General features: G+C 37.5%; 1 protein-coding gene across 2 annotated transcripts in view; it reads left to right on the top strand.

Annotated features, from left to right (window-relative positions):
- Positions 1 to 27,442, top strand: part of Upf1 (Upf1 RNA helicase) — a 232,129-nt gene that overhangs the window by 40,590 nt on the left and 164,097 nt on the right. For both annotated transcript variants that reach the window (XR_010858658.2, XM_067138359.2), the window contains exons 5-8: positions 4,699 to 4,911; positions 7,252 to 7,424; positions 7,509 to 7,716; positions 13,510 to 13,669. Coding sequence is in view for 1 of the 2 variants with exons in the window: in XM_067138359.2 (XP_066994460.1) it covers positions 4,699 to 4,911; positions 7,252 to 7,424; positions 7,509 to 7,716; positions 13,510 to 13,669 (754 nt within the window). In the remaining variant the exon portion in view is untranslated. The remainder of the gene's footprint in view (positions 1 to 4,698; positions 4,912 to 7,251; positions 7,425 to 7,508; positions 7,717 to 13,509; positions 13,670 to 27,442) is intronic.

The raw sequence follows: 27,442 nt of genomic DNA, 5'->3' as shown, positions 1-27,442 counted from the left end.
TAAAATGGTACGTGTTTCGCCTTGAATTCAGGCATCAGCAGCCATTATCTTAACTTAAAAATAGAAACAGGCATCTGATTTATATATACATGAAATAAAATTTAAAAACCTTGGAGAGACTAAAATTACAATTAACATATAGTAAAAGAATTAAAGTTGGTTATAAAGATATTACAATAAGTCAGTAAAATTACAATTGGTAAAAGTAATGGTGATATGACATTAGAAGGTTTCTATTATAATTAAAAAGAAAGAACAAAGCAGCAATTTGTCATAAACGAGTGATAGGATTGCTAAAAATTATGTTGGCCGACCAGCGGTTACAACGAAAATGACAATGATGGTCGTATTTAATAAAAATGTAGCTTAAAATAATAGTGAAATACGGTCATGTGACCGTCAATACTTGTTGACTAGAGATAAATTGAAAGTCAATGGCATATGGTGATATGGTTCATTTTAATGAAAATAAAAATACGAAGTTGAATAACGATGTTTAAATAGGGCCTTTATGGACCATCTCAATTTGTTGTAAATACTGCAATGTTCTTAAGAATGTGTGGATGATTGACATTCGAGTCGATACAGAAGTGTTACAGTTGAATCTGTAAAAGGAAACAAAAAACGTGGTATTGAGTGAAAAATCGTAATTGAATGTTAAAGTGAAGATTCTGTACACTTACCATTAGACTAAGAGAGGGTAGTTTGTTACGTTATTACGTTATTAACTGAACGTTTTTGTCGACTGTCTGCTTCTTACTGCGAGTGTTGTATGTTTGAGTTGGAGGTGGAACTGTTTGCGAAGGTGTGGCTATGGGCTTGTTTGTAGTGCTTGGAGGGGAGTTGCTATTGGCGGAAGAGAGAGGGGGAAGTGTGCTGCTGTGCGTGTTGTAACGGTGAGATGCCGTTGGAGGCAGCGAAAATACAGTGGGTATGGCTAAGGGTCTATTGGTAGCATTTGAATTAGAGGTAATGGTGGTGAGGTGAGGGGAAGGGGGGGATTGTGTTAGTTGTAGAGGAGGTAGGGGGGCTTATTGATTTAAGGTTGAAAACTTTTAGGAATATATTGATGAGGGGAATTGAATCTTGTAATAGACATAAAGTCTGTTCGTACAAGGGGCTTTTTTTTATCAATGATATCGTTTAAGTTCTTATCTTTGTTGAAATGTTGGTCTAGGAAAATGAATAAATTTTCATACTCAGTCATAAGTTTACTTTTGTTGACTCTTTTAAGGATATGAAGGTCTTGTTCTATAGTGGTAAATTTGTGTCCTGTGTCCCTCATGTGGTTGGCCATTGCTGAAAATTTGTTGTGTCTTTGTGCATTATAATGTTCGGCGTATCTAGTGGAGAAGCTGCGGCCAGTTTGGCCAACATAGGAAAAATTACATGTGGAGCATTTTAGTCTGTATATTCCTGATCCAGAGTAACTATTGTCTGTGATGTTAATAGTTATGATTAAATAATAGATTACGATTAGTGTTTTTTGTTGTATAGGCTATTTTTACATCGTGCTTCATTAATGAATTGGATATCGGATAAATACCATAGTTATTGAATGTGAATTTAGCGTATTTTGGTTTAACGGGTTTCAATGGGGTTAAATTTGTAGCTAATTTTAATTTAGTTTTATTGATGATTTTATCAATTATATCTGTATGAAATCCATTGAATTTAGCTATTTCTTTAATGAATTGTAATTCTTTAAATTACTGGGGGACATAGGGATTTTTAATGCCCTATATATTAGACTGTGATAAGTGGCTTTTTTATGTGAGTTGGGATGTAAAGAATCATTTTTTATGGTTGTTGGAGAAAAGGTGGGTTTTCTGTATATTTGGAAGTAGAACTTGTTTATGTGATTTTGATGTCTTAAGAAATTTATAGAGCTATTGATTTCATCTTCTTTAGTGAATTTAATGTTATTGTCCAAATTGTTGAGGAAGGATAATATGTTGTCACTGTTATTGATTTGTTTATCTATGATTGCTATGGTATCATCGACATAACGATGCCAAAGACAGAGTCCTTTGATATTATTGATAATTTTGCTGTGTTCGAGGTTATCCAAGTATATATCAGCTAATATTCCAGATAACGGGTCTCCCATTGCCAAACCTTCCTGTTTGTAAATTTTCTTATTGAAGGTGAAGTAATTATTGTTTAAAACGAAACTAAGTAATTTTAACCACTCATCAATTCCGATTTTACTCAATTTGCTATGTTTCGATAGATTGTTCCTTGTGATATTAATAGTATTATTGATAGGGATATTTGTATACATGTTGGTGATATCGAAAGAGCATAAAACGTGGTTTTGTTGTAGATTGAATTTATTTAGGGAATTGCAAAGTTCGATCGAGTTTTTTATGGGGTTGGAGTTGTTGAATTTGAAATGTTTTTTCAGGAATTTGTCTAGGAATTGAGAAGTTTTATAGGTAGGACTATTCATTAATATGCCAAAGTAAACCAACTAAAGTATGACATTTTGTATTGATTAGGTGGTAAATTCAATCAATTAACTTATTGATATTATTCCATTCAATGGATAAGTCAGATATTTTACCACAATTACATTACCGCAGACAGTAAATGCCCACTAAAATAAACTAATCATTCGTGTCTTTTTTTTGTCAATTGCTGGTATACAACACTTATACAAGGGTTGCGGTCTGTATAAGTAATTCAGTGAATAACTATAACAGATTTATATACAGGAGGCTTATAAACAGTTTATTAGTAACAAATTGCACATAAACGGTGTATAAACCTTGTATAAACGTTATACACTGTTTGTTAGTAAGACTGACAGAATATAACTTTTTGTTAGAGTAAATTATGTTGTGCAGTAAAACCTTAAGTAATCCTAAATTCAGGGTTGAAATATAACCATCATATCCTCTTCCAAAACCTGCATCATGGTATGCTGCCAAGTAAGCCTATTACCCCACACTTTGGAGACGAGTCATGCTAGGATCTGCTCACGATAGCAATATCTTCATTAATTTAAGAGTGCAGGCTCAGTTCAAAACGGGAGAGATTCCAGAAGGCATAGGCCTACTTCTGGGAGACAATGGCTGTCAGTGTTGTCGTTACTTCCTGACTCCAGTACTTCATGTCGAAACAGCTGAAGAGCGAGCTTATAATCGAGCCCACAAAGCAACCTGGTCAGCAATAGAAAGAACATTTGGGGTTGTGTAAAGACTGTTCCCTTGTCCCAGTATGGGGCTAAGAGTGAAGTTACCTCATGTTTTTATTTTATTTTTAGAATTGGCTTTGTCGCACCGACACAGGTCTTATTCCGACGATGGGATAGGAAAGGAGTGGGAAGGAAGCAGCCGTGGCCTTAATTAAGGTACATCACCAGCATTTGCCTGATGTGAAAATGGGAAACCACGGAAAACCATCCTCTGGGCTGCCGACAGTGGGGATCGAACCTGCTATCTCCCGGATTCAAGCTCACAGCTGCGCACCCCTAAACGCACGGCCAACTCGCCCAGCACGATTTCATCTAGGGCATCCTTGTCCTCCTTGAATACATTAGAACAGTCCTTTTTCTGCTTCATTTCAGTCATTTTTTCTTTCTTTTGCTCGGCACACAGAATATGAAAGAAAAGGGATTCACACTGCTCAACACGACTACGATATTCAGCTGTTTCTGCGCTGTTGCCAAGCGCTCACATATGAACTGGGATCAAAGTTGAACTTTGATTAGTTGATCTTAGATCAGTGTTATACAACAGGACACCGGTCTGATCTTTAATCATTTTTTGAACTTAGATTAAAAGTGATCTCCAGTCAATGATGTTTATACAATCAGCCCTGAGTGGTATGTTCTAAGCTGTCATTGGGGACATGGCGTGGAATCACATTAGTAGACTAATAAGTTTGAGTGGTGTCTTTAAAAGTAGGAAAGATCACAATATGAAGATGGAATTCAAGAGGACAAATTGGGGCAAATATTTGTTTATAGGAAGGAGTTAGGGATTGGAATAACTTACCAAGGGAGGTGTTCAATAAATTTTCAATTCCTTTGAAATCATATAAGAAAAGGGTAGGAAAACAACAGATAGGGAATCTGCCACCTGGGCGACTGCCCTAAATGCAGATCAGTAGTGATTGAAATTAAACAGCATGGATGGAATCAAAAATGAAACAAATTACAATATTATTTACGCAATCATAATATATTACAATATTTTTGAATTGCTTAGCCAGTTAAAGTGAATTGGCAAGCTCTGTCTAAAAGTTACTGACTTACGTTGTATTTATTATTCATCACTTAGAACTTTCATCAAAATAATAGCAGTCCTACTTGACTAGTATATGAACAATATAACTGAAACTCCCCAGACTTACAGCTATCAAAGCATATAACTTCTAGTACATCCTACCTTACTAGCATTTAAGAAAACAGATTTGCATCCAGTAACCGTTTAAATTAACTAATATAATGCTGTAATACCTCGAGGCCTGTATGTAAAAATTAGTTTGTAGTGCATATACCCTTCAGGAATTTGTTCTGAATGACTAAAAATTGTTTTGCAAGTCAGTGAATACTCTTAATTGGTCTATTAATCTCATCTATATGCTTGTCTAATTTATTTCTTACAAGCTTTTTCTATAGTGTGTTTACTTTTTTAACTCAATTTTTGTTTAGCCAGAAGTAACTAATTCAAGATTTTCGTGTATTGATAGGGATCAAGAGCAGTGGAAGCCTTTAATTGCTGATCGCTGTTTTCTTACCTGGTTGGTCAAGATACCTCTCGAGCAAGAACAACTTCGTGCTCGCCAGATTTCTGCTCAGCAGATCAACAAACTGGAGGAACTTTGGAAGGATAATGTTGATGCCACCTTTCAAGACTTGGAAAAACCAGGTGTAGATGAGGAACCACAGCAGGTCCTCCTCAGGTAAGAATCCATTATTTTGCACGACTTATGTGGCAGAACATTTAAATCATGATTAAAGCAGTCAAGTTGGCTATGCATTTGGGTCATGTAGCTGTGAGTTTGCATTTGGGCTATGAGTTCTTACTTCTTACTCTACCCTTCCCACATCAAGATTGAAGATTTGTCAAGATAGCCATGAGTGTTGGAGTCCATCTTGATTAAGTTGGTAAACAGAAACAAGCTCGGAGTCTTTGAAGAAGTGGCTTTGGAAGAACTAGGATTGATGAAGAGAGAACCCGTCTATTTGAAGACAGTGTATGAAGATGTGGAGATTGTCCTTTTGTGTTTTCTTTCTTTCTATTTCTCTCCCTTCCCACACTTGACATGTCATTGTGTTTATCCTGTTATGTGTTTCTTTCAGTGTTCCTATCTATGTATGACACTTTATCTTTAATGGTGATATTGAGATGTAATTTTGTCTTATTGGAACTTCAGTGAGAAGCATCCTAGAAGTGGTTTTATCACAGCAGAAAACTGGGGAATACAGTGGAATCTCTATCCATTTCTGGAAACATTTTCCCGGATTATTAGTTCAAATTATGTGGTCCTGCAAGCATCCTAATTCAAGTTTTAAACAATCTTGCATTATCTATTCCTCAAAGAAACAATATCCTGCACAAACCATCCAGATATTTCAGCCCATGAACATTAAATCCTTTATCAAGCTTTTTTTTTTTTTCTCTCTCAAGAAACAGTATCTCATGAAAAGATGGCTGCATATTGCCTACGGATCGTGTTATTGTCCCATCATTGCAGCAGTTAGAGCAAGTGCTTGGAAAGCATTCAACTGTGAAATTGCATGTAGGACCATCTTTGCATCACATTTGTCTCGTATTCTGTAGGGTAACCACATAAGTCATAGAGCAGAGTGGCTGGAACATTTGGAGGGGGACAGAGGCCTTTCAAACAGCTCTACTTGTCGACTAACGAGTTTTGTCAAATGTTCATACTTCTACAAAATTTTGCATTATATCCAAGGTTAGATGTTTCTTTTAGACAGACTTTATTATTGTATCACCAAGCAGATTTTTGGCACTCCACTTAGGTCACTAGTCACAGGGCTTTCAGAAAGGAAAAGAGCTTCCTCCTCAGCGCGAATCTAGTCGTCATTTCTTGAATTTTCTTTGTAGTCTTTCCTTCCTATCTTTTGCCTAATGTGGCTTTCAATTTCTTCTCCAAGTTCCAAATCCCTATATTGAAGTGAGAATTAATTCTTTGGTCTAACCAAATCCATCACATGCACATTTATTTTTCGGAACCAAACCACAGATCAAACAGTGTTTACACATGACATTAAACTCTGCAGCGTAATTTCAACAAGATCAAAGAACTAAAGACGTATACAAACTGGACAAACCACCATATGTACAAAACAACGGAGTCGTCATTTTAAAAGGAATTTATACTGAAGTGCAGTATCATCATGTACTATATTTTATTTAATATTCATCTATGCAGGTGTTACAGTGTGTTTTAAAGTTGTTGGGGTTTTTTTTTTTTTTGCCTGATTTGACTCGTTGGCTGATGGTGGTACAAGTTTAGTGCCGAAACTAATACCTCATGTGAACGGCATGTGATTATTAACATTAATAAATGTCTTTGTATTGAATAGGAGGACCCCTATTAATTTCAATTATTGTAATCCCACTTCAATACAGATCATGAAATTTCTAAATATCAAGGTATTTGAAGTTAGAAACAGACTACAATATTCCCTCCAGGAAAATGTGTGAATCTGTGCCTTTCCTGGTGATAATCATTTCAACAGTTTTTGTTTTACTGAGAACTCCAATCTTAATCATTACAGCGTCAGGTAATGCTTCACCTATTATAATTTTCGGGGTTTTCTTTTTTCTCACTCTAGAAATTTAGCCACCCGTAGGTCACGCTTATGTCAAGTCTTTTTTTTTTTCATTAGTCTCCCCGGATTGACCCTTTCAAAGGCCTAAGATTAGTTAATGGTGATACAGTCCATTTGACTTCCTGAATCTAAAAAATATCTGCTAGATCTTGCTGGAATCCTGCAAGTTGAGCCTCATTGGAATAACCTTTCCTAGACCTGAACTTCCTTCTATCAAGCTAGTTAATAATTTCTTAAACGTGCGTAATAATCAGAAACAATGCTTTCCCGGAACTTAACGTGCAACACGTCAAGCTGACTGGACTGTCATTATCTTCTTTATGTTTGTAAAAAATGCTGTTATCATAAAGAGCTGGGTTGTTAATCATGTCATTGTTTTGCTTTAATAGTGTATTTTCCTTGTCTTGAAAGTCCGAATCAAATACGTATCTGGTTTTCAGGTATGAGGATGGTTATCAGTATCAGAACATATTTGGTCCTTTAGTGAAATTGGAAGCGGATTATGATAAGAAACTGAAGGAATCCCAAACGCAAGAAAATATTGAAGTACGCTGGGATGTGGGCTTGAATAAGAAAACAATAGCTTATTTTACTTTGGCGAAAACTGATGGAGGTAAGTACTCCATGGTTTCTGGTGTTGACTGCTGTTAAAACATGAGTAGAGATTCAATATTGTTATTGTTATTGATCTTTTCAGACATGAAATTAATGCATGGTGACGAGTTACGCTTGCGTTATTTGGGTGAGATACATAAGCCCTGGTCTGGAGTGGGCCACGTTATCAAAATCCCTGACAATTTTGGTGAAGAAGTTGGAATTGAGCTAAAGAACAACTGTGGTGCTCCAACAGAATGTGTTTCTCATTTTGTTGTTGATTTTATCTGGAAGTCAACATCATTTGATAGGTGAGTCATTAAATTTGAAAAAGAGTGAGTGTGTAAGGGTTGGAGGAGGTGTATTAAAATACCGTAAGGAAAAGTTTCTTGGATACCTTGCTTGAGTGGGATTTTCTGTTGTAAATAACAAGCCATTCCCAAAGGAATTTTAGAGCTACTGCCAACAGGTGATCAGGCTAACATGAAATACAGACTCCTGCAGCCACCTTTAACCTGGGTTCCAGTGTCATTTCGTACAGTGAGGGGGGGGGGGGGGGGGGGGGGGGGGGGGGCATCACCCCACCTAAGGAAATTCATCTGCCTGAAGCTGTTGGTCACCTTACGGGATTGTTATTTACCACCGCCTGATACTCTTTGTTGTGCTGGCTGTATAGTCTACTAATTACTGTAGCGGGATAACCTGCCAAGCAGACAAGTTCAGTTTGTAGAAACTATTTCAGGATAAATAATTATTCCGTTTTAATTATCCTTCGCAGGTATAATCTGTTATTAAATATATTTTTCCAGGTATTTTCTGATTGATTTATCCTGAATTAGTTTCGACAGACTGAAGAACCTCACAGTTATAGATTAACGTACTGGACACTGAAAACAAATGGCTTCCACAATATTAAACAACTGCTGTCAGCAACTTTATTTTTTTTAAATGTTATCTGTGAAGCCATTTCTTTTCAGTTTTGACTCAGTTTATAAATGGTGGGTTCAGGTTGTTGAAAGTAATTTATGATTAAATAAAATTTAAAAATTACCTGCAGAAGAAAACAACAGAATTAGTGTGAGGTGCATATCACATCCCCTCTCTGTATTTATTACAGCATAGTATTACTATTATTTTATTGGTGTACTAAGGTCAGAATATTTGATGCTGGAAGTTCTTAATGTTAGGTATAGAGATTTGTTTTGTACAGGCAGTTGGGAAATGCACAGCTATTTCCAGGTTTGGATAAGTAACAAGGGATACTTGACGAGTCATGCGGGGACTCCAACCTGACACATGGATACCCACACGTCAGACTTTGGACGTGGTTGAGGCATAAACACGTATACCAATGTTACCATGGCACTAGATATTTCTCGCTCATGATTGGACAGGCAGGAACATGGATATCGAGAAGTGGTGGGGAGGAGAAGTCAACAAAAACTTCGGAAGGGCATGGTCCAGCAAACAATTTACGGAGGACAAATACTGTAAACATTAACAAGTGTACACTTGACTATGGACGAACAACTCTTGTGCTAAGGTACCGATCTTGGTATTCATATCTTATGGCAGTGTTCATTAATCTGTGGCCCAGTTTCTAGGCATAAACTAACAGCATGTGTTTGTGAAAGTGTGTTGAAAACTAAGTCTTACCAGTGAAAAAGAGGTACAGTATCAAAGTTGCATAAGAGTGTTGATGGTGAGAGCTGGCAGTTTTTGTTGGTACACAGTGAAGGTAAATTATTTAGATGTTTTGTAACTGTTCGTCTTCGGGCTCACTATAAATGGTGGAGTTCTCGCTGTCATGTTCCCACTGCTTTTCTTTTTATTCTAGGATTGTTGAATGTACTGTACATAGGGAATTTTCCAGCAGTTGTAAATATTTGCATTGCTTTCTCATATATTGTGTGGTTACAGCCAAATATAGTTCATTTTGAATTAGTGGAAAAGTTACTAGAGAACCGAAGTGCAATTCCTTCCCACTTATTCGTTTTCAGGGGGTTAAATAAGGCCCACTCAGCAGAATACCAGTTTTTAGCTCTATGAACATGGCCTGAATGGAATGTTTTATGCTCTGCACTTATTATTAGTTACTGTATTAATATTCTAAATTGAGGGATCCTATAGTGACCTGGCGCACATTTGCCTGCATTTTCAGCGAATTATATATTATTGTTGTTGTTATTGTTAGTATTGTCACTTGTTTATTCACTCATTTTGAATTTTATTTCATTGGAAGTTGCCAAGTGATATTTACACTCAATTATGATCCAAAAAATTAATATTTTGAACAGTGATATTTTATATTTTATTTATATTGCAATTAGCGTCCAACAGTAAGATGGATATTCTAAGTAAATTCAATTGTCACCTAACAGTGGAGCATTAGTTTTGGTCTGTTACATTAGTTCTGTTATGTCTTCTTTTTCAGGTAGTACCTAAATTTTATTTATTCATGAATTAGTTTTGACAGACTGAAGAAAACAGTTACGGAACACGTTCTTTTTGTGACCGAAAAAGATTATACAGTTTAATATAGGAATTTTTGAGGGACATAAAAAAACTTGTTGGTACAGGATTCTTGCCATATACCATATTTGCTATTATGGACTACTGTATTTCACAGATTGGGACAATGAAATTATATATTGATCCCTGTCTGCAATCAGAGATGACTTGCATTTTTAAATGATCAAACCAATAAATCAATGCTGATCTGCATTTAGGGCAGTCGCCCAGGTGGCAGATTCCCTATCTGTTGTTTTCCTAGTCTTTTCCTAAATGATTTCAAAGAAATTGGAAATTGAACATCTCCCTTGGCAAGTTATTCCAATCCCTAACTCCCCTTCCTATAAATGAATATTTGCCCCAGTTTGTCCTCTTGAATTCCAACTTTATCTTCATATTGTGATCTTTCCTACTTTTATAAACGCCATTCAAACTTATTAGTCTACTAATGTCATTCCACTCCATCTCTCAGCTGACAGCTCGGAACATACCACTTATCAGATCAAAAATAAGATGTAAGGCTTTTCAGGCGTTTGCTCTATTAACTAGCGTTTTGTCTTAGGTCTGACACTAGACTCATCAGAGTGGGATGTCAGACCCTACCCACTGACCACTCTGATGAGTCTAGTGGCAGACCTAAGACAAAACACTGGTTAATAGAGCAAACGCCTGAAAAGCCTTACATCTGATTTTTGATATGCACTATTGGTGGAAAAATATCTAATTCCCTCAAAGGGAACTTAGAATTTCCATACATACCACTTAGTCGAGCAGCTCTTCTTTCTCTCAATTTTCCCCAGCCCAAAAATTGCAACATTTTTGTAACGCTACTCTTTTGTCGGAAATCACCCAGAACATATCAAGCTGCTTTTCTTTGGATTTTTTCCAGTTCTTAAATCAGGTAATCCTGGTGAGGGTCCCATACGCTGGAACCATACTCTAGTTGGGGTCTTACCAGAGACTTACATGCCCTCTCCTTTATATCCTTACTACAACCCCTAAACATCCTCATAACCATGTGCAGAGATCTGTACCCCTTATTTACAATCCCATTTATGTGATTACCCCAATGAAGATCTTTCCTTATATTAACACCTAGATACTTACAAGGATCCCCAGAAGGAACTTTCACCCCATCAACGCAGTAATTAAAACTGAGAGGACTTTTCCTATTTGTGAAACTCACAACCTGACTTTTAAGCCCGTTTATCAACATACCATTGCCTGCTGTCCATCTCACAACATTTTCGAGGTCACGTTGCAGTTGCTCACAATCTTGTAACTTATTTATTACTCTATAGAGAATAACATCATCTGCAAAAAGCCTTACCTCTAATTCCACTCCTTTACTCACATAATTTATATAAGAAAACCTAAAGGTCCGATAATACTGCCTTGAGGAATTCCCCTCTTAATTATTACAGGGTCAGATAAAGCTTCACCTACTCTTAATTCTCTGAGATCTATTTTCTAGAAATATAACAACCCATTCACTCTTTTGTCTAGTCCAATTGCACTCATTTTTGCCAGTAGTCTCCCATGATCCACCCTATCAAATGCTTTAGACAGGTCAATCGCGATACAGTCCTTTTGACCTCCTGAATCCAAGATATCTGCTATATCTTGCTGGAATCCTACAAGTTGAGCTTCAGTGGAATAACCTTTCCTAAAACAGAACTGCCTTCTATCGAACCAGTTATTAGTTTCACAAACATGTCTAATATAATCGGAAAGAATGCCTTCCCAAAGCTTACATACAATGCATGTCAAACTTACTGGCCTGTAATTTTCAGCTTTGTCTATCATCCTTTACTTCATACACAGGGGCTACTATAGCAGCTCTCCATTCATCTGGTATAGCTCCTCCGACCAAACAATAATCAAATAAGTACTTCAGATATGGTACTATATCCCAACCCATTGTCTTTTGTATATCACCAGAAATCTTATCAATTCCAGCCGCTTTTCTAGTTTTCAACTTTTGTATATTATTGTAAATGTCATTATCATATGTAAATTGTAATACTTCTTTAGTGTTAGTCAGATTGTCTGTCTGGACATTATCCTTGTAACCAACAATCTTTACATACTGGTGACTGAATACTTCTGCCTTTTGAAGATCCTCACATACACACTCCCATTGTTCAATAATTATTCCTGGAATGTCCTTCTTGGAACCTGTTTCTGCCATAAAATACCTATACATACCCTTCCATTTTTCACTAAAATTTGTATGACTGCCAATTATGCTTGCCATCATGTTATCCTTAGCTGCCTTGTTTGCTAGATTCAATTTTCTAGTAAGTTCCTTCAATTTCTCCTTACTTCCACAGCCATTTCGAACTCTATTTCTTTCCAGTCTGCACCTCCTTCTTAGTCTCTTTATTTCTCTATTATAATAAGGTGGGTCTTTACCATTCCTTACCTCCCTTAAAGGTACAAACCTGTTTTTGCATTCCTCAACAATTTCTTAAACCCGTCCCAGAGTCTGTTTACATTTTTATTTACCGTTTTCCACCGATCATAGTTACTATTTAGAAACTGCCTCATGCTTGCTTTATCAGCCATATGGTACTGCCTAATAGTCTTACTTTTAAGGCCTTCCTTCCTATCAGATTTATTTTTAACTACGACAATAACAGCTTCATGATCACTAATACCATCTATTACCTCAGTTTCTCTATAGAGCTCATCTGGTTTTATCAGCGCCACATCCAGGATATTTTTCTCTCTGGTTGGTTCCATCACTTTCTGAATCAGCTGTCCTTCCCATATTAACTTATTGCCATTTGTTGGTCATGCTTCCTGTTGTTCGCATTTCCTTCCCAATTGACATCTGGTAAATTCAGATCTCGCGCTACAATCACATTTCTTTCCATGTTTTTCCTACATAGCTGATTATCTTATCAAATAATTCTGAATCCGTGTCAGTGCTACCCTTTCCCGGTCTGTACTCTGCAAATATATCAATTTGCCTATCAAATTCCTTCCCTATCTTTTTAAATTCTGGAAATGGAATAGTCATACTATAGTTGATTCCTGACATAGTTTGACTTTGGAAAGAGGTTATAATTTAGGAAGACCCAGATCACAGACAGCTTTTTTTAAATTATTTTGGAGTGTACTGATGTATCCAGCTGTCATTGTCTGTGATAATGTCCCAACTTCATATCTTTGAAACCCAACAAGCAACTACGTTGAAAGCTGCATGCTCTCTAGACTCTCATTATTGTCATTCACAATACACACTTTACATTGCTGAGAACAAAAAACTTTGTACAGTATAAATGTCTGATATCATGCAATAAAAACTTGAATTTTTCAGAAATTCTTCATATCTGGAAAATTAGCATTCTCATCCCCGTAGTTATATTCACTATTTATTCACACAACTTAACTATTACTGTTCTTTGTCTTGCATTAGTTTTATATAAAATATATACACAATTCAAATGATTCTACTCTACCATTTTGCTTTGTTTTGTACAGCACTCCGTAATTATACTGTGGCAGAAAATTCTGGAAATTTCATCTGTTCGTGGAATTGAACTGGAAATTCGTTTTGTTTTGTTTATTTTTTCCCTGTTGCACAGGATGCAGTTGGCTCTGCGTAAGTTTGCAGTAGATGACACATCAGTGTCGGGGTACATCTATCACCGCCTGCTTGGACATGAAGTTGAGGAAGTGCTGTTTCGATGCCACCTGCCAAAGCACTTTTCTGCTCCTCATTTACCAGACTTGAACAGATCGCAGGTTAGTGCTTGTCATATCCTCAATAGTTCACTGTACCATTTATGTGAACACAGTACAATCTTAGTAATCTGGTGCTCTTGGGAGCAGAAGGGAGCCAGATTTCACTTCTTGTTTTATAGAAAAAATGGACTGTATGTTTCTGAATTAATCGCGGTACAAGATTTTCAGAAACTTACCACAAACAGTACACTGGTGACCAAATTACCATGGAAGATTTGAAAAACGGATTTCGCCTTCATGTTGGGTGCTTTTGTATCTAATGTGCTTTATTTGATTAGATTAGAAAATGAAAAACTACTTGCGATTGATTGTTGTTTGGCTTGGCATTCTTCTTGCGTTCCGGCCTTCTAAGGGCCATGTTACAATTTCAATTGTTCCTCCTTAGTTGTTCTTTCCTTTTCTTCCAGTATTCTTTCATTGTTTCACTGTTTCTTTTTCCTGTCTTCAGTCCACTTTGTGCCTGTTTTCCTTTCCTTCCTCCCTTGGAATCCTTCCATTTGTAAGACTTTCTTCCTAAAAATCTTTCTTTCCAATAATTCTTCTTCTCGTATGTTGTTCCTTTCCAGGTCTTTCTTGACTTCTTGAATCCAGGTGGTAGTTGATTTCTTTTCCCAAAGGTACTTGAAGATTCGTTTAGTTAGTCTATTGTCATCCATTCTGTAAATGTGTCCAAGAAATAGCAGTCTCCTTTTTCTTATTGTTTCTGATATGTTTTCTACGTTCTGGTAAATTTCATTGTTACTTCTTAATTTCCAAAACTCTGCAATTCTTAGAGGACCTAATATTGTCCTTATAATTCTTCTTTCTAATATTTCTAATTTATCAAGCTTGTAGTTCAGCGCTAGACATTCGCTGGCATAAAGGCATTCTGGTTTCACTACCGTGTTGTAGTGCTTTATTTTAAGTGTTCTTGATAAGCACTTTTTGTTGTAAGTATTCTTAGTTATACCGTATGCTCTTTCCATCTTTTGTATCCTCTCCTCTATAGCAGATTTTTCTAAACCATTTTCTTGAACTGTCTCGCCCAAATATTTGAATTTCTTTACCTTTTCTATTTGACCAATATCCGTTACTAAAAACTTTGGGGGACTCTTTATATTCGTCAAAAATTTTGTTTTCTCGGCAGAGATTCTCAAGCCTGTCATGTTGGCTGTCTTTTCAAGGAGATTGACTTGCATTCCTGCATCTGTAAGGCTTTCTGAAAGTATGGCAAAGTCATCTGCAAATGCTAGGCAATTTATTGCAACACCGTTGTTCTTCTTCCCCAGCGTGAGTGGCAATATTTTAGATTCTCTCAGTTTTTCATTCCAAATTCTTACAATTTTCTCCATGACACAATTGAAAAGGAGTGGAGATAGACCATCGCCCTGCCTGACACCTGTATTTATATTGAAAGGTCGAGATACTTCACCCATAAATTTTACTTTCGAGATAGTGTCTGTAAGTGTTTCACGAATTAGGTTTGCCAATTTAGTTTTAACTCCAAATTCACGGATTACTTTATCTAGGGTTTCCCTATCAACAGAGTCAAAAGCTTTTTTAACCACCTGCGTGCCACGCGCCGATCAGATCGGCTTTCGCTCCTCGCGCGAAAAGTGCCAGAGCCGACTGGATCGGCGCGATGATTTCCTAGTGTTTAACGGCTTCTGCTAACAGATGCCTCTGGGTGTTTTATTCCGTTAGAAAGCTGAGGTTTCAAGCTTTCACGAGAGTGGCATAGTTTTGGCCTTGGAGATCTTTGACACGAACGGAGGGAGTTAATAATCTGTGATGTTTACAAGGTCTGAGTTGTTGACAACATGGCGAGCTGTAGTAGAGATAGTTTGGTTGCCGGCTTGGATGACGATAAGCTAATGGAATATTTAGAGGAAAATGAAATAATAGCAGATGAATTAGAATCGGAAAGTGATTTTGATAGTGACGTGATACCAGGAACATCGCCATTATCACCAGTATCGAAAAGGAAGTGCTATTCTGGCCCCAGTACATCGGGTGTTCAGGTTAGTAGGTACTCGATTGCAGTCTGTGGAACCAATTAAAAATTCACTGCCAGTTCTGAGTGATTCAGAAAGTGACAATAATGATGGAGCTATGGATGATGCGAGTGATAATGACAATAATAATGAAAGCAATGTGAATGCTAATGTTTGTTTCTGAGAAATTTTTCCGAACCAGTTCGATAGGCCTACCACTCCCGTCATATACATGGAACTCGCTGGGCCTAAATATGCGCCTCCACATAATGCCCCTGTAATAGATTATTTTCAGTTCTTCACTAATTCATTGATAAATTTGATGGTAAATGAAACAAATACGTATGCCCAACATTTCGTCTCAATATATGCGTTTTCACCACAATCAAGGGTTAAAGTTTGGTGGGCTACTTCTGTATTGGAAATGAAAGCATTTCTGATTGTAATTTTTAAGGGTATATATTGTTGAAATATGATCATTGTTAAGTTTCCACTAATAATTATTGTGTACTCCAAAAGGGTTATGCATTAAATTATTGTTCAATGCCAGGTACGATTGACAGTGGAACAACAATTTCAGTGAGGAAAATGATGAGTGCAGATTTTAAAAAAATACGTTTTGGAGTGGTTGTAGGTAAATTAATTACATTTTTAATTACGCTGTTTTGTTTAGAATTGTATGTGTATTTTACCTATGTTCTTGGATTTAGGCAATGTTACAAACTGTATTTCCAAAATTAGACTAAATCTTAAAAATAAAAATGAAAATTAACAATTGTTAAATTGTTACCAATTTAAAAATATATTGGAGATGTTTTTCACATTTATAAGCATTTCTTGGTAAAGTCCAGAAGTATATTTTATATAATACTGCAAGAATAATGCATATATTTAACAAAATAAATTTTTAATTAATATTTCTCTGAAAGTCTGCAGAACCACTAAAAATAGCTTGGCATTCTTAGCCAGAATTTCAGAAAATGGCTTGGCACTAAGAGGGTTAGTCAATAAATGTTACAACCATGTCTTTGGAGTTCATTAATCTGTCTCGAATTATAGATTTCAGGTTGAAAATCTGTTCGGAGCAAGATCTTCTTTCTCTAAATCCACCTTGATATTCACCCAATTGACTGTCCAGTGCCGATTTTACTCTATTTAGTAGTATTGAGAATATTTTGTAAGCAACTGGCAAGAGTAGTTGTTGACATCTTGCTTGTTACCCTTCTTGTGTAATGGGTGTATTAGAGCCAGTTTCCAATCCTCGGGGATCTTTTCTGTTTCCCAAATTTCTTCAAAGATTATTTGCAGATCTTCTATAATTTTTGGTTCAGCCCCGTTTTAAAAGTTCAGCTGTTATGGAGTCTTCCCCACTAGCGTTGTTATTTTTAAGATTTTTTATTGCTTTCTTTATTTCTTCTGCTGTTGGAGGTGAATCAGCTTCTAGATTTTCCTGAATTTCTGAAAATTCTAATTTATGATTTGGCTTAGGGCAGTTCAGCAGGTCTTCGAAGTGTTTTGCCAGAATCTCACAATTCTCGGCATTGTTAAGGCCAATATTACCATTTGCATCTCTGAAGCAAATGCTCCGGGATTGATAACCTTTCAGGTTATTCTTAAAGGTCTGATAGAAATTTCGGGAGTTATTTCTTACAAAATTATTCTCAATTTCTACTAGCTGCGATTTTTCAAAAGATCTTTTAACCTGCCTTATTATTCTTGTTGTTTCCTTTCTTTGTTGTTTAAATAGCTCAGTGTTCATTCTTTCCGGAACATTTCCATTTTTTCCACTTTTTCGTTCTTTCCATAAGTGCTTCCTCACATACATTATTCCACCATACTTTCTTTTTAGTTTTAACTGATCCAAATACAGTAAACCCTCGTTAATTCGAAGTCGTTGAGACTCAAAAATCGGACTTCGAATTACGTGAGTTCGAATTAACCGCCAATTCGCAATTCAGAAGTACCAACCCTTGCCGCGTTACAAAATATTCTAAGGCCCGTTACTGCATGCATTTAACCTTGATTCACAGTTTATACCTTTCAAAAGCCATGAAAAAAGAACTATTTCAAAAATGTATCCAAGAAGGTGCATTTACAGTATTCAAATAATACACTCGGATATCTCACTGGTAAACATAACCTCACGCAACGAAAGAAAGAAAAAAAAAAGCACGATTCAAAGACGAGAAGAAATCTATGCTCGCTCCCATGTGCTAGTGCTTTATTAATTGGATTACTATACTGCATGCATTTTAGATGCCTTGTATTTACACAGAAAGTACCCGATGCCTTTAAAATCGAACTTTCCTATGACTCGATCCTTGTACGATTTCCCGCCATGGCACTTCTCTCGTACTTAAGAAATGTAAACACTTGCCGCGTCACGAAGTATTCTAAGACCCATTAATACATGCAATCACCTTGATTCACAGTTTAAACCTTTCAAATGCCATGGAAAAAACTATTTCCCAAATGTATCCAACAAGGTGCATTTACAATGTTCAAATAATGCACTTGGATAAATCACTGACAAACATAACCTCACGCAACGAAAGAAAAAAAAATCACACAATTCAAAGACGAGGATAAATTATGCCGGTTCCCCTGTGCAAATGCATTATTTTTTGGATTTCTTTACTGTTTGCATTTTTATTATAGATGCTTTGTACTGGCATGGAAAGTGCCCGACGTTCTTAAAACATTGCGGCTTATCGAAGTTTCCTATGACGAGGGGATAAAGTATCCCGCTTCCATGTGCATTGCAACGCACTACTATGACCCCCATCCCTCACACTACGATTTCCCGGCTGGCAATTTCTCCTTTAAAACCATAAGACCGTTTGTACTCGCAATAAAGCAATGCAGTTTCACCGGCAATGTCAATATTATTCGGTGCCTACGAATTTATTATATTTGCCACGTTTTTTCGTCAACTGTCGGTATCGCCAGTGTTCGCGGATTCTGTTTTCCCGCACACTGCATGTTGCGTGATATTACGGCGTTCCTTAAAAGGTTGAACACAAAAGAATTCCGATTTCATTCAACTTAGCAATCATGAAGCGCCGAAGTGAGTGTAAGTGCGAAAAGTTACCCCTCCACGATCCGGAACGCGCGTTCTATTATGACGCGGAGCGGATAAATTTCGAGTTGAAATTACTCTGTAACATACTAGCCTATTGTTTTAAAATGTAAAGGCAGTTTCGAATTAAAAATCTGAATTTCGGTAATGGGGCCGACATTGTACTTCGAATTACGAATTATTCGTATTTCGAATTAAACAATTGAAATAACATGCAAAACTGTATCTTATATGTCCGGGAACGAGAGCTTCTTCGAATTAGGCGGGATTTTGAATTAACCGATTTCGAATTATCGAGGTTCTACTGTACTTTCTTTGCTGCACTATTAATCTGTTTAGATAATTCTGGCCATTTGCCATGCTGAGTTATTTTAATTTCTTCCTGAAAGTTTTCTGTAGTTGCTTGTGTAATGTTGAGCCTATCTGTTGTATTTCATTAATTTTCTCGGCCTTCTTTGATTCCTGTGAGGTAGAAGCTTTAGCTTAATTTTGGAGAGGTAATGATCGGAGTCAAACTCCCCACTTCTTATTACTTCAACATTCCTAATTTCCTTAATACTTTTTTGAGAAATAGCTACATGGTCAAACTAAAAACTCACCTAACATCGGATTTGGGGACATCCATGTTTTAGCCTTTCTTGGAAGTTTCTTAAAGAAGGTCGACATTAATTTTAGGTGAAAGGATTTACAGAGATTAATTAGTCTCGTGCCATTTTTGTTTGTTCTTTTGTATGCCGGATATGCCCCTACTGTTTTGCTGAAAACTTTTTCTTTGCCTATCTGTGCATTAAAATCACCTAGTAGAATAATATTTGATTTTGGAATTTTTGACATTACATCATCTAGAAGACTCCAGAATTCTTCAGTTTTACTTGGGTTCTTGCTATTATCTTCATTTATTGGTGCATGACAGTTAACAAATGTATACTTTTTGTTCTTGCATTTAAGTGTGAGAAGAGATAACCTTTCTGAACTAGATTTGAATTCTATAACATTATCAACTATTGCTTTATGGACATAGAAGGCGGTACCTAGTAGTGGCATTCCTTTCATAATTTTGATTGCTGGTTTACCTTTAAAGATTCTGTAATTTTTGGTTTCTGTTACATTCTCATCCATAAACCTTGTCTCTTGAGCTGCTAGGATCTGGATTTCATGTCTAAGAAAATTTCCAGTTCTTTCTGTTTGCCGGTTTTTAGCAAGGAATTTACATTAAGAGTGCCTGCAAAGAATTTCCTCTTAAATTTAAGTCTGAAAGGATTCCAAGGATGCTCACTCACCCTTATTGCAGATGTTGGGACTTCCCAGAACCCTAGGTCCCGATGCATTGCATAATGCAATGGTGGATTTCTCTTCCGAGCTACCACCTGGGGTAGTGCTTTCATTCAGCGGACTTTCCATTCTGCAATTGAAATTGTACATTGTACAAGGTAGGAAATTAATTCCGAGATAAGATCGGATTGTTAGTCCGAAATGATTTTTTATTCGTGCTTTACTCCACTAGCTTCTTCCGCTCTCTCTGCCGTTGGGACATTAAATTCCTCATCCGCCTTCGAGACCGTTGACCAGGTTTCACCTGTAACCCTAGACAGGGGCCCTTACAGGGTGCTACCATCCGGAGCCAGATGGACCCCGGTTTTTTTACGAGGTTGTTACTCCTCCCCGTCCTCCTTCCCCATCACTTGCAAGATGAAACCCCGGCCTTGGGACCGGCAATGGTGGAGTTGTTTGGCTTGGCATTATTAGATATTTTGATGAGCTTGGCTGATCAAGTTGCTGACGTGAAAGAAGTTTTCAAGGGAAACTGACGTAATTTCCCCAGTAAAAGAGAATGTAAAGTATTGAGATTTGTAACTCGTGTAATTAATGTTTGAAGCCAGCCGCGCGCTAGCTCGTCTGCCTCTCACCCGTAGGCCCAGGTTCAAAAATCGGCCTCGTCAGGCATTTTTACCTGGATGTGTGGGCTGGTTCTAGGTCCACCAGCTTACGTGACTACCGTTAATTGAGGAGCTACCCAACGGTGAGATGGCAATCCCGGTCTAGAGAGCCAGGAATAATGGCCAAGAGAATTCGTCACACTGACCGTACGTCACCTCATAATCTGCAGAACTTGGGGCTGAGCAGCGATCGCTTGGTAGGCAAAAGCTCATTAGGGCTGTAGTTTGGTTTGTTTTAGCGGTGTTCATTAGATTATAGTTATACGTATTTCATTATTTTGATGTTTAGCCAAATTGTTGATGGTTTTAATTCGTTCCCAGATTTTCAGTTTTCCGGTATCTTACGTTTTCCTGGGATCCCCCCAAAAACGGAGAATCGAGGTTCCACTGTAATGGCATCCAAGTGCAAGACTGATTCACACGTGTGGAGCATGAGCTGATACTATTTTCGAAAGGCTTATCAGAGATAGATTTCACCCACATACTTCCTGTGAGGGAATAGAGATGTGTAAATTTTACCCTTGTAGCCTCGTATAACAGTCGGGTTTTGCAATAAGTGTTAACAGACCTCGTGCGTATGGCGATGTTTTATTTGCTGGTGCTCCCTGTGGCAACTCACTCGGAACATCCGCGCGACAAATGTCTGTAGTGGCTTGTGCAGGAGAAGCATGTGTGACAGTGAAGGAAGCTATTTAAAGCTGAAATGTTGTCGTCCATAGAGATTTATGTGGGGTTTCAGAATATCCGGTGGGATAGGTCGCATTTCAGTGCTTCTGCGCTAAAGAAAGGTGGACAGCTCAATGAAAGTATTCCAGGTGAAAGAACTATTGGGAGAAGAAATATCCAGCTTCTGTTTGAGAGAGGCGACCATTAATCAACCGCCTTTTGTTGTTAAACTTAAGGTAATAGTTACCTTTCTTTTTGCATCATAAATCATATGTATATATTGTACTGGATTGATCGTACATCAAGTATTTCTTAAATAAAATACGCTATAAAGAACTTATAAATTATTAGCGAGTGTATTTTCAGTGCTTACGCTAACAAAGTCTTGCAGGAACAAGTAGTCAACCCACACAACGTTACTTCAGTCATCATAGCCACCGCGGTGTCAAGGGCAGGTTGCATCATACGGTCTGGAAACATTCATTCAAGGAATTTTTCTATTTCCTAAACCAATTGAGGTATCGATTCAGAAACAGCAGCAGCTTGTAGTGCACATTTCAAATGTCTCCTCATGTTAATTTCTCCAAAATCGATCCAGGGGTTATGGAGATCAAGATTTTATCAAACATTGTCAGAGCTAGATCTATACAAAGTGCCATCACTCTTGGTCCCGACACGGCAGTTCACACCGACAACAAGATGATGCTAATTTGCCGCATCATATGGAGTCAGCCTGCAGGGCGAGATTTTGTCTAAGTGACATGCAAGTATTCAAGAATAATTCTGGGGTTATGGTACTTATAAACTTTCAGCAAGTTGAACCTCGGGACTTATAAATAATGTAGAAGGTGATTCTAAGGCTTGTATAAGTAAAATTTATGTACTAGAAGCCATAATAGTGATTTTTCCAAGTGAACTTGACTTAAACTTTAACATTATGATGTGGATAACAGAATATTCAGATATTTTATTTTTTCGTACAAGTGTTTAACCATTCACTTAGACATTATATCAAATGCGGTAGTGAAAGTGATTTGTTATTTTTCTTCGAACAGACTTTTCACAATAATAATAATTGCTTCACATAGAATGCAGTAGTTAGGAATGACAGTGATTTTAAGTAGTGATTTACACGACATAGACGCAATTGCACTCGTAGACATTCATGTAATGCAAGTGAAGTACTCTTAGAATTATAATTCTAAAGAAACTGAATGTTTGTAGCGACATACTAGAAGCACGGTTTACTTGGAAATTTCAGCATTACATGAATGTCTGAGTGCACTTGTCTGTTGTGTAAATCACTACTTAAAATCACTATCATTCCTAACTACTGCATTTTATGCGAAGCTATTATTATTATTATTATTATTATTATTATCATTAATATTATTATTGTGAAAAGTCTGTTCGAAGAGAAATACCGTATTTCACGGCATAATCGTCGCACTTTTTATACCAAAATTTTCGAAAAAAATTGTAGGGTGCGACCATTATACGATGAATATTTAATACCAGTATTTGTATTACTCAAAAAATGTATTTATAACTAAATTGTATTTGATACAAATTTAAGATGCACGTAATACTCGCGTTTATACATCAAAATAATTAAAATAGTCTAAAACAAAATTCATAATTTTTCGCAACAATTCAGCGAACATTTTTCCAACCTGAAAATAAAAATGAACGTATTAAGTTAATTTGTCATTAATTTGAGTATTAAAGTTAAAATATTACACTTGCAAAAAATTATCGCTTTGTTGTGAAATGCGGACTTACCGGTACGCAATTTATTCCAAATCTTCGGTGTCGCTATCGCAGGTTTCGCTATCTGATGCGCCGTCCTCGCCTCTGTTAATACCAGTATCAGATTCTTCGTCTCCCTTCCACACTGCGTCATCTTCGGAACCGTCTAGTGCATTCGAAATCCCAGTCCTTTTGAAGCTCTTGGAGACTAGTTCACGTGGTATAAGATCCCAACTCTTCTTCACCCACGAGAATAACAAGTCCAAGGGTGGACGCCTGATATTTCCGGCGGGCGTCAATTGCTGATCGCCGCTCATCATCCACTCGTTGTAAAATCGACGTAAGTGGTCTTTAAATGGTTTATTAACACATACGTCTAGTGGCTGCAAAGCAGATGTTAGGCCACCAGGAATGACTATCTGTCGTGTCTTATTTGTAGTGAGAATTTGCTTCACTTCGTTCACGAGGTGACCTCGGAAACTATCTAAAACAAGCAGAGCTGCTTGTTTTAGTAGTGCACCAGGTCTTCTATTCCACACAGTTTTAACCCAGTCCAGCATGAGTTCTACGTCAATCCAACCCTTTGGTTGCACTCGTACATGAATTCCACGGGGAAACTGTATATTCTTAGGCATCGTTTTCCTCTTGAAAATGATGTAAGGCGGCAACTTTCTCCCGTCAGCTGTAATGGCTAGCATTGCCGTGCATCGCAACTTCTCACTACCGCTGGTTTTCATTAATACACTCCGTGATCCTTGTAGTGCAATAGTGCTGTTGCGAGGCATATCAAAAAAAAGATTGGAGTTTGATCGGTATTACCGATTTGAGAAAGCAAGTACGAAGTTTCCTTGCGCAAACGTATGACAAATCGGTGAAAATTTACAATCTTGTCCGTGTAATCAGCAGGCAACTTTTGGCTTAGTGTTGTTCTCCTTCGCACTGACAGATTGTGTCGTCGCATGAACCCCTTAATCCACCCACGAGTCGCCTTAAACTGAGTTACCGGTATGTTGTGTTTGCGCGCTACCTCCTGTCCCTTAATTTGTAACATTTCATAATTATGATACACTGCAGCCATTGTTATGTATTTCACTGACGTACCTAAACACTTCGTCAATTATAGGAAACTTCCCTGTTTTAGGACCTCTAAACAAGCGTCTAGAAGGGTTTGTGCTTTTTAGCTTGTTTTTTACTTTCCGCCAGTCACGCACCAACTTTTCACTCACAGGAAATTTTCTTTCTGTAGCTCTGTTCCCGTGCTGTTCAGCGAAGGCAATTACGCTTAGCTTGAAGCCCGCAGAATAGTTTCTATATTTACCCATAATCGCTTATAAATGCTTCACACGTTAATGTTTTGCGATATAAATGACTTTTCGTAATTGTTCACTATTAAAACAAATTATTTCTGCAAACACCCAAAACACAAATTTAAAAAAATTCTCACACACACATGTCTACAGTAATCACGTAAATCTGAAACAAATAAATGCATCTGTGATCTGTCCATTCCAGAGCAGCCAATACTGTTAGGCAGCAAGGAAGCATGCAACAATTTATCAGTTTAGCTCGTTGGTTGCGACACACTACTGCGCTTGCGCAAAGCTCGCAAACCGGAGCTCTAGCTAGCGCGGTGTAGATCTACTGTATAGCTGACTGTATTCCGAGACGTCAGTAACAAACATTCATTTTTTCAATTTCTTTTAAACATACGGTAATTAGGTTAATATTTCTGCCCAGTTATTGATGATTTTACATTACATTACTGACGAGTTTATAAAATAAAACTTTAATAGCATTGGATAATAATTATCTTGACTGCTTGGATAAAAGTTTTCATCCCATGCCCGGACACTTATGATGTAGTAGTAAGATAAGAGTCTAGCGATGACAACTGAGACATCGTAAATAATTCGGCTGAATAATTCCGTGGAAATCTGCGTTATCGTCTTGGATTTCACTTCGTGCGCAATAACACAGGAGCCGGCCCCATGGTGTAGGGGTAGAGTGCTTGCCTCTTACACGGAGGCCTCGGGTTCAATTCACGGCCGGGTCAGGGAATTTTACCTGTATCTGAGGGCTGGTTCGAGGTCCATTCAACCTACCTAGTCGGTATTTCCTGGCGACGTTGCCGATAAGCGATAACTTACAGCCTTACGTATTTCAAATGGGAACTCATAATATGTAGGTGGTGAATAAATAGTACACTGTCTCGCGACCACGTTGTCAAACTGCCGATAGCCTACCGGTAAGCATAATATGTAGGTGGTGAATAAATAGTACACTGTCTCGCGACCACGTTGTCAAACTGCCGATAGTCTACCGGTAAGCCATGCGTCGTACATATACCGGTATTATTTATTTATACGTTGTGCAACATGTCGCAGACGTGACTGTGTTTCCAAATTGCCCATAAACCATACACGTATTTAAATTGCGCATTCATGTGCAACTTATGTTGCAGTTCCATTTACCTTTTAACCAGATTAGTGAACAAAATTTGGACGTGCGACGATTATGTAATTAAAGGTTTAAAGTCCGATTTTTGTATTGAAAATAAAGGATGCGACGATTACGCGGTGGCGACGATTATGCCGTGAAATACGGTAACATATCACTTTCACTACCGCATTTAATATAATGTCTAAGTGAATGGTTAAACACTTGTACGAAAAATAAAATCTCTGAATATTCTGTTATTCACATCGTAATGTTAAAGTTTGTCAAGTTCACTTGGAAAAATCACTTATGGCTTCTAGCACACGCGTAAATGTTACTTATACAAATCTTAGAATCACCTTCTACAATATTTATAAGTCCCCCAAGGTTCAACTTGCTAAAAGTTTATAAGTACCATAACCCCGGAATTATTTTACAAAGGTGAAATATGATAGTATCCTCCTAATTCAATACAATAAATATTCCGTCATTAGACAGAGTAGACCAATTCAAACATGTTTCGGCTCGTTTGAGCCATCTTCAGTGAAAAATTAGGGGAAATTGGAAATAATTTACATAATATAAGTTGAAAAAATGCTAAACATAATGGAGCAAATGAAAAAACAAACAAAAGAGAGCCTAGACGGAAACAAAATTAGCACAAATATACAATATTTACATCAATATGCGGAGCAAAAAACAACTCACTGCGACAAAATTCAGTGAAAAGGTGTTAATTTAAAATAATAATTGAAACTAAAAACTGTGTTAACCTAAGAAAACAAAGGAATGAAAAAACAAATGATGCAGATGGAAATGAACAATAGTAACACATGGTGAGGTTGTGGACCTCATAGTTTACAAAATATTATTTAGTAACAATAACAAACAGGTTGAAATCACTGTCGAAAATCATCCTTGTAGAAACCCATCACACTAAATTGGTCAGGAGGGGAGCGGGAGCAAACATTTTTGAGAAACCAAGCCTGATATGACGTGCAGGCGAAAAGCCTGTGACGAGGAAAAAACACCAATGAAATTTAAAGCTTTTTTTTTTTTTTTGCTAGTTGTTTTACGTCGCACCGACACAGATAGGTCTTACGGCGACGATGGGACAGGAAAGGGCTAGGAGTGGGAAGGAAGCGGCCATGGCCTTAATTACGGTACAGCCCCAGCATTTGCCTGGTGTGAAAATGGGAAACCACGGAAAACCATTTTCAGGGCTGGCGACAGTGGGGTTCGAACCTACTATCTCCCGAATACTGGATACTGGCCACACTTAAGCGACTGCAGCTATCGAGCTCGGTATTTAAAGCTTTAGAAACAGCAGCATTCTCAAAATCTTCTCAATCTAGCGGTCCCTTTCTTGATTATTGTTTCATAATGTTGGCTGGTGTCTTGCCTTATTATAAAGGGTCGGAAGGGCCGCGATATAAAATTGAGAAGCTGTGTTAGGTAGAGGACAGATGCATAGTAAACTGTAAGTGATCTAGTGGAAACCGTTAATGAAGTTCTAATCTGTAATGGAAAAATGAGCTTGTGTTAGAAACGTGGGGTGATACGTAAAAAGTGTAGAATGGGTGTGAAGAAAGCTTCAACTTACGGTGTTTAGCAGGTGGTTGTCCTCTCAAATGGCCTGGCTTTCTCAAAGTAACAGTCTCGTTTGCGTGATTGAGTCTGTTGTTGGTTCGACTGTGTTTGCTAGGATGGAAGGAGCGGAGGGGGAAGGGGTGGTCCAGGGCTGGCGTGAGGAGGGGGGGAGTGATGGTGAATTGGAGAGATGGAGGTGGGGTTTGTATGTGTTATGGAAATTCTGACAAATATATGGAATGAATGTTTCAAGTAGAATGTTCTTTTTCTCGCTGACTTCATTTAAATTGTGAGAGGGGTTCATAAACTGATCTAAATCAATGTGGATGCTCTCGAGAACATT

Source organism: Anabrus simplex, chromosome 1 (assembly GCF_040414725.1).
Source record: "Anabrus simplex isolate iqAnaSimp1 chromosome 1, ASM4041472v1, whole genome shotgun sequence".
Lineage (NCBI taxonomy): Eukaryota > Metazoa > Arthropoda > Insecta > Orthoptera > Tettigoniidae > Anabrus > Anabrus simplex.
Note: the sequence above shows the minus strand (reverse complement) of the source record. Positions and strands in the feature narration are given on the sequence as shown.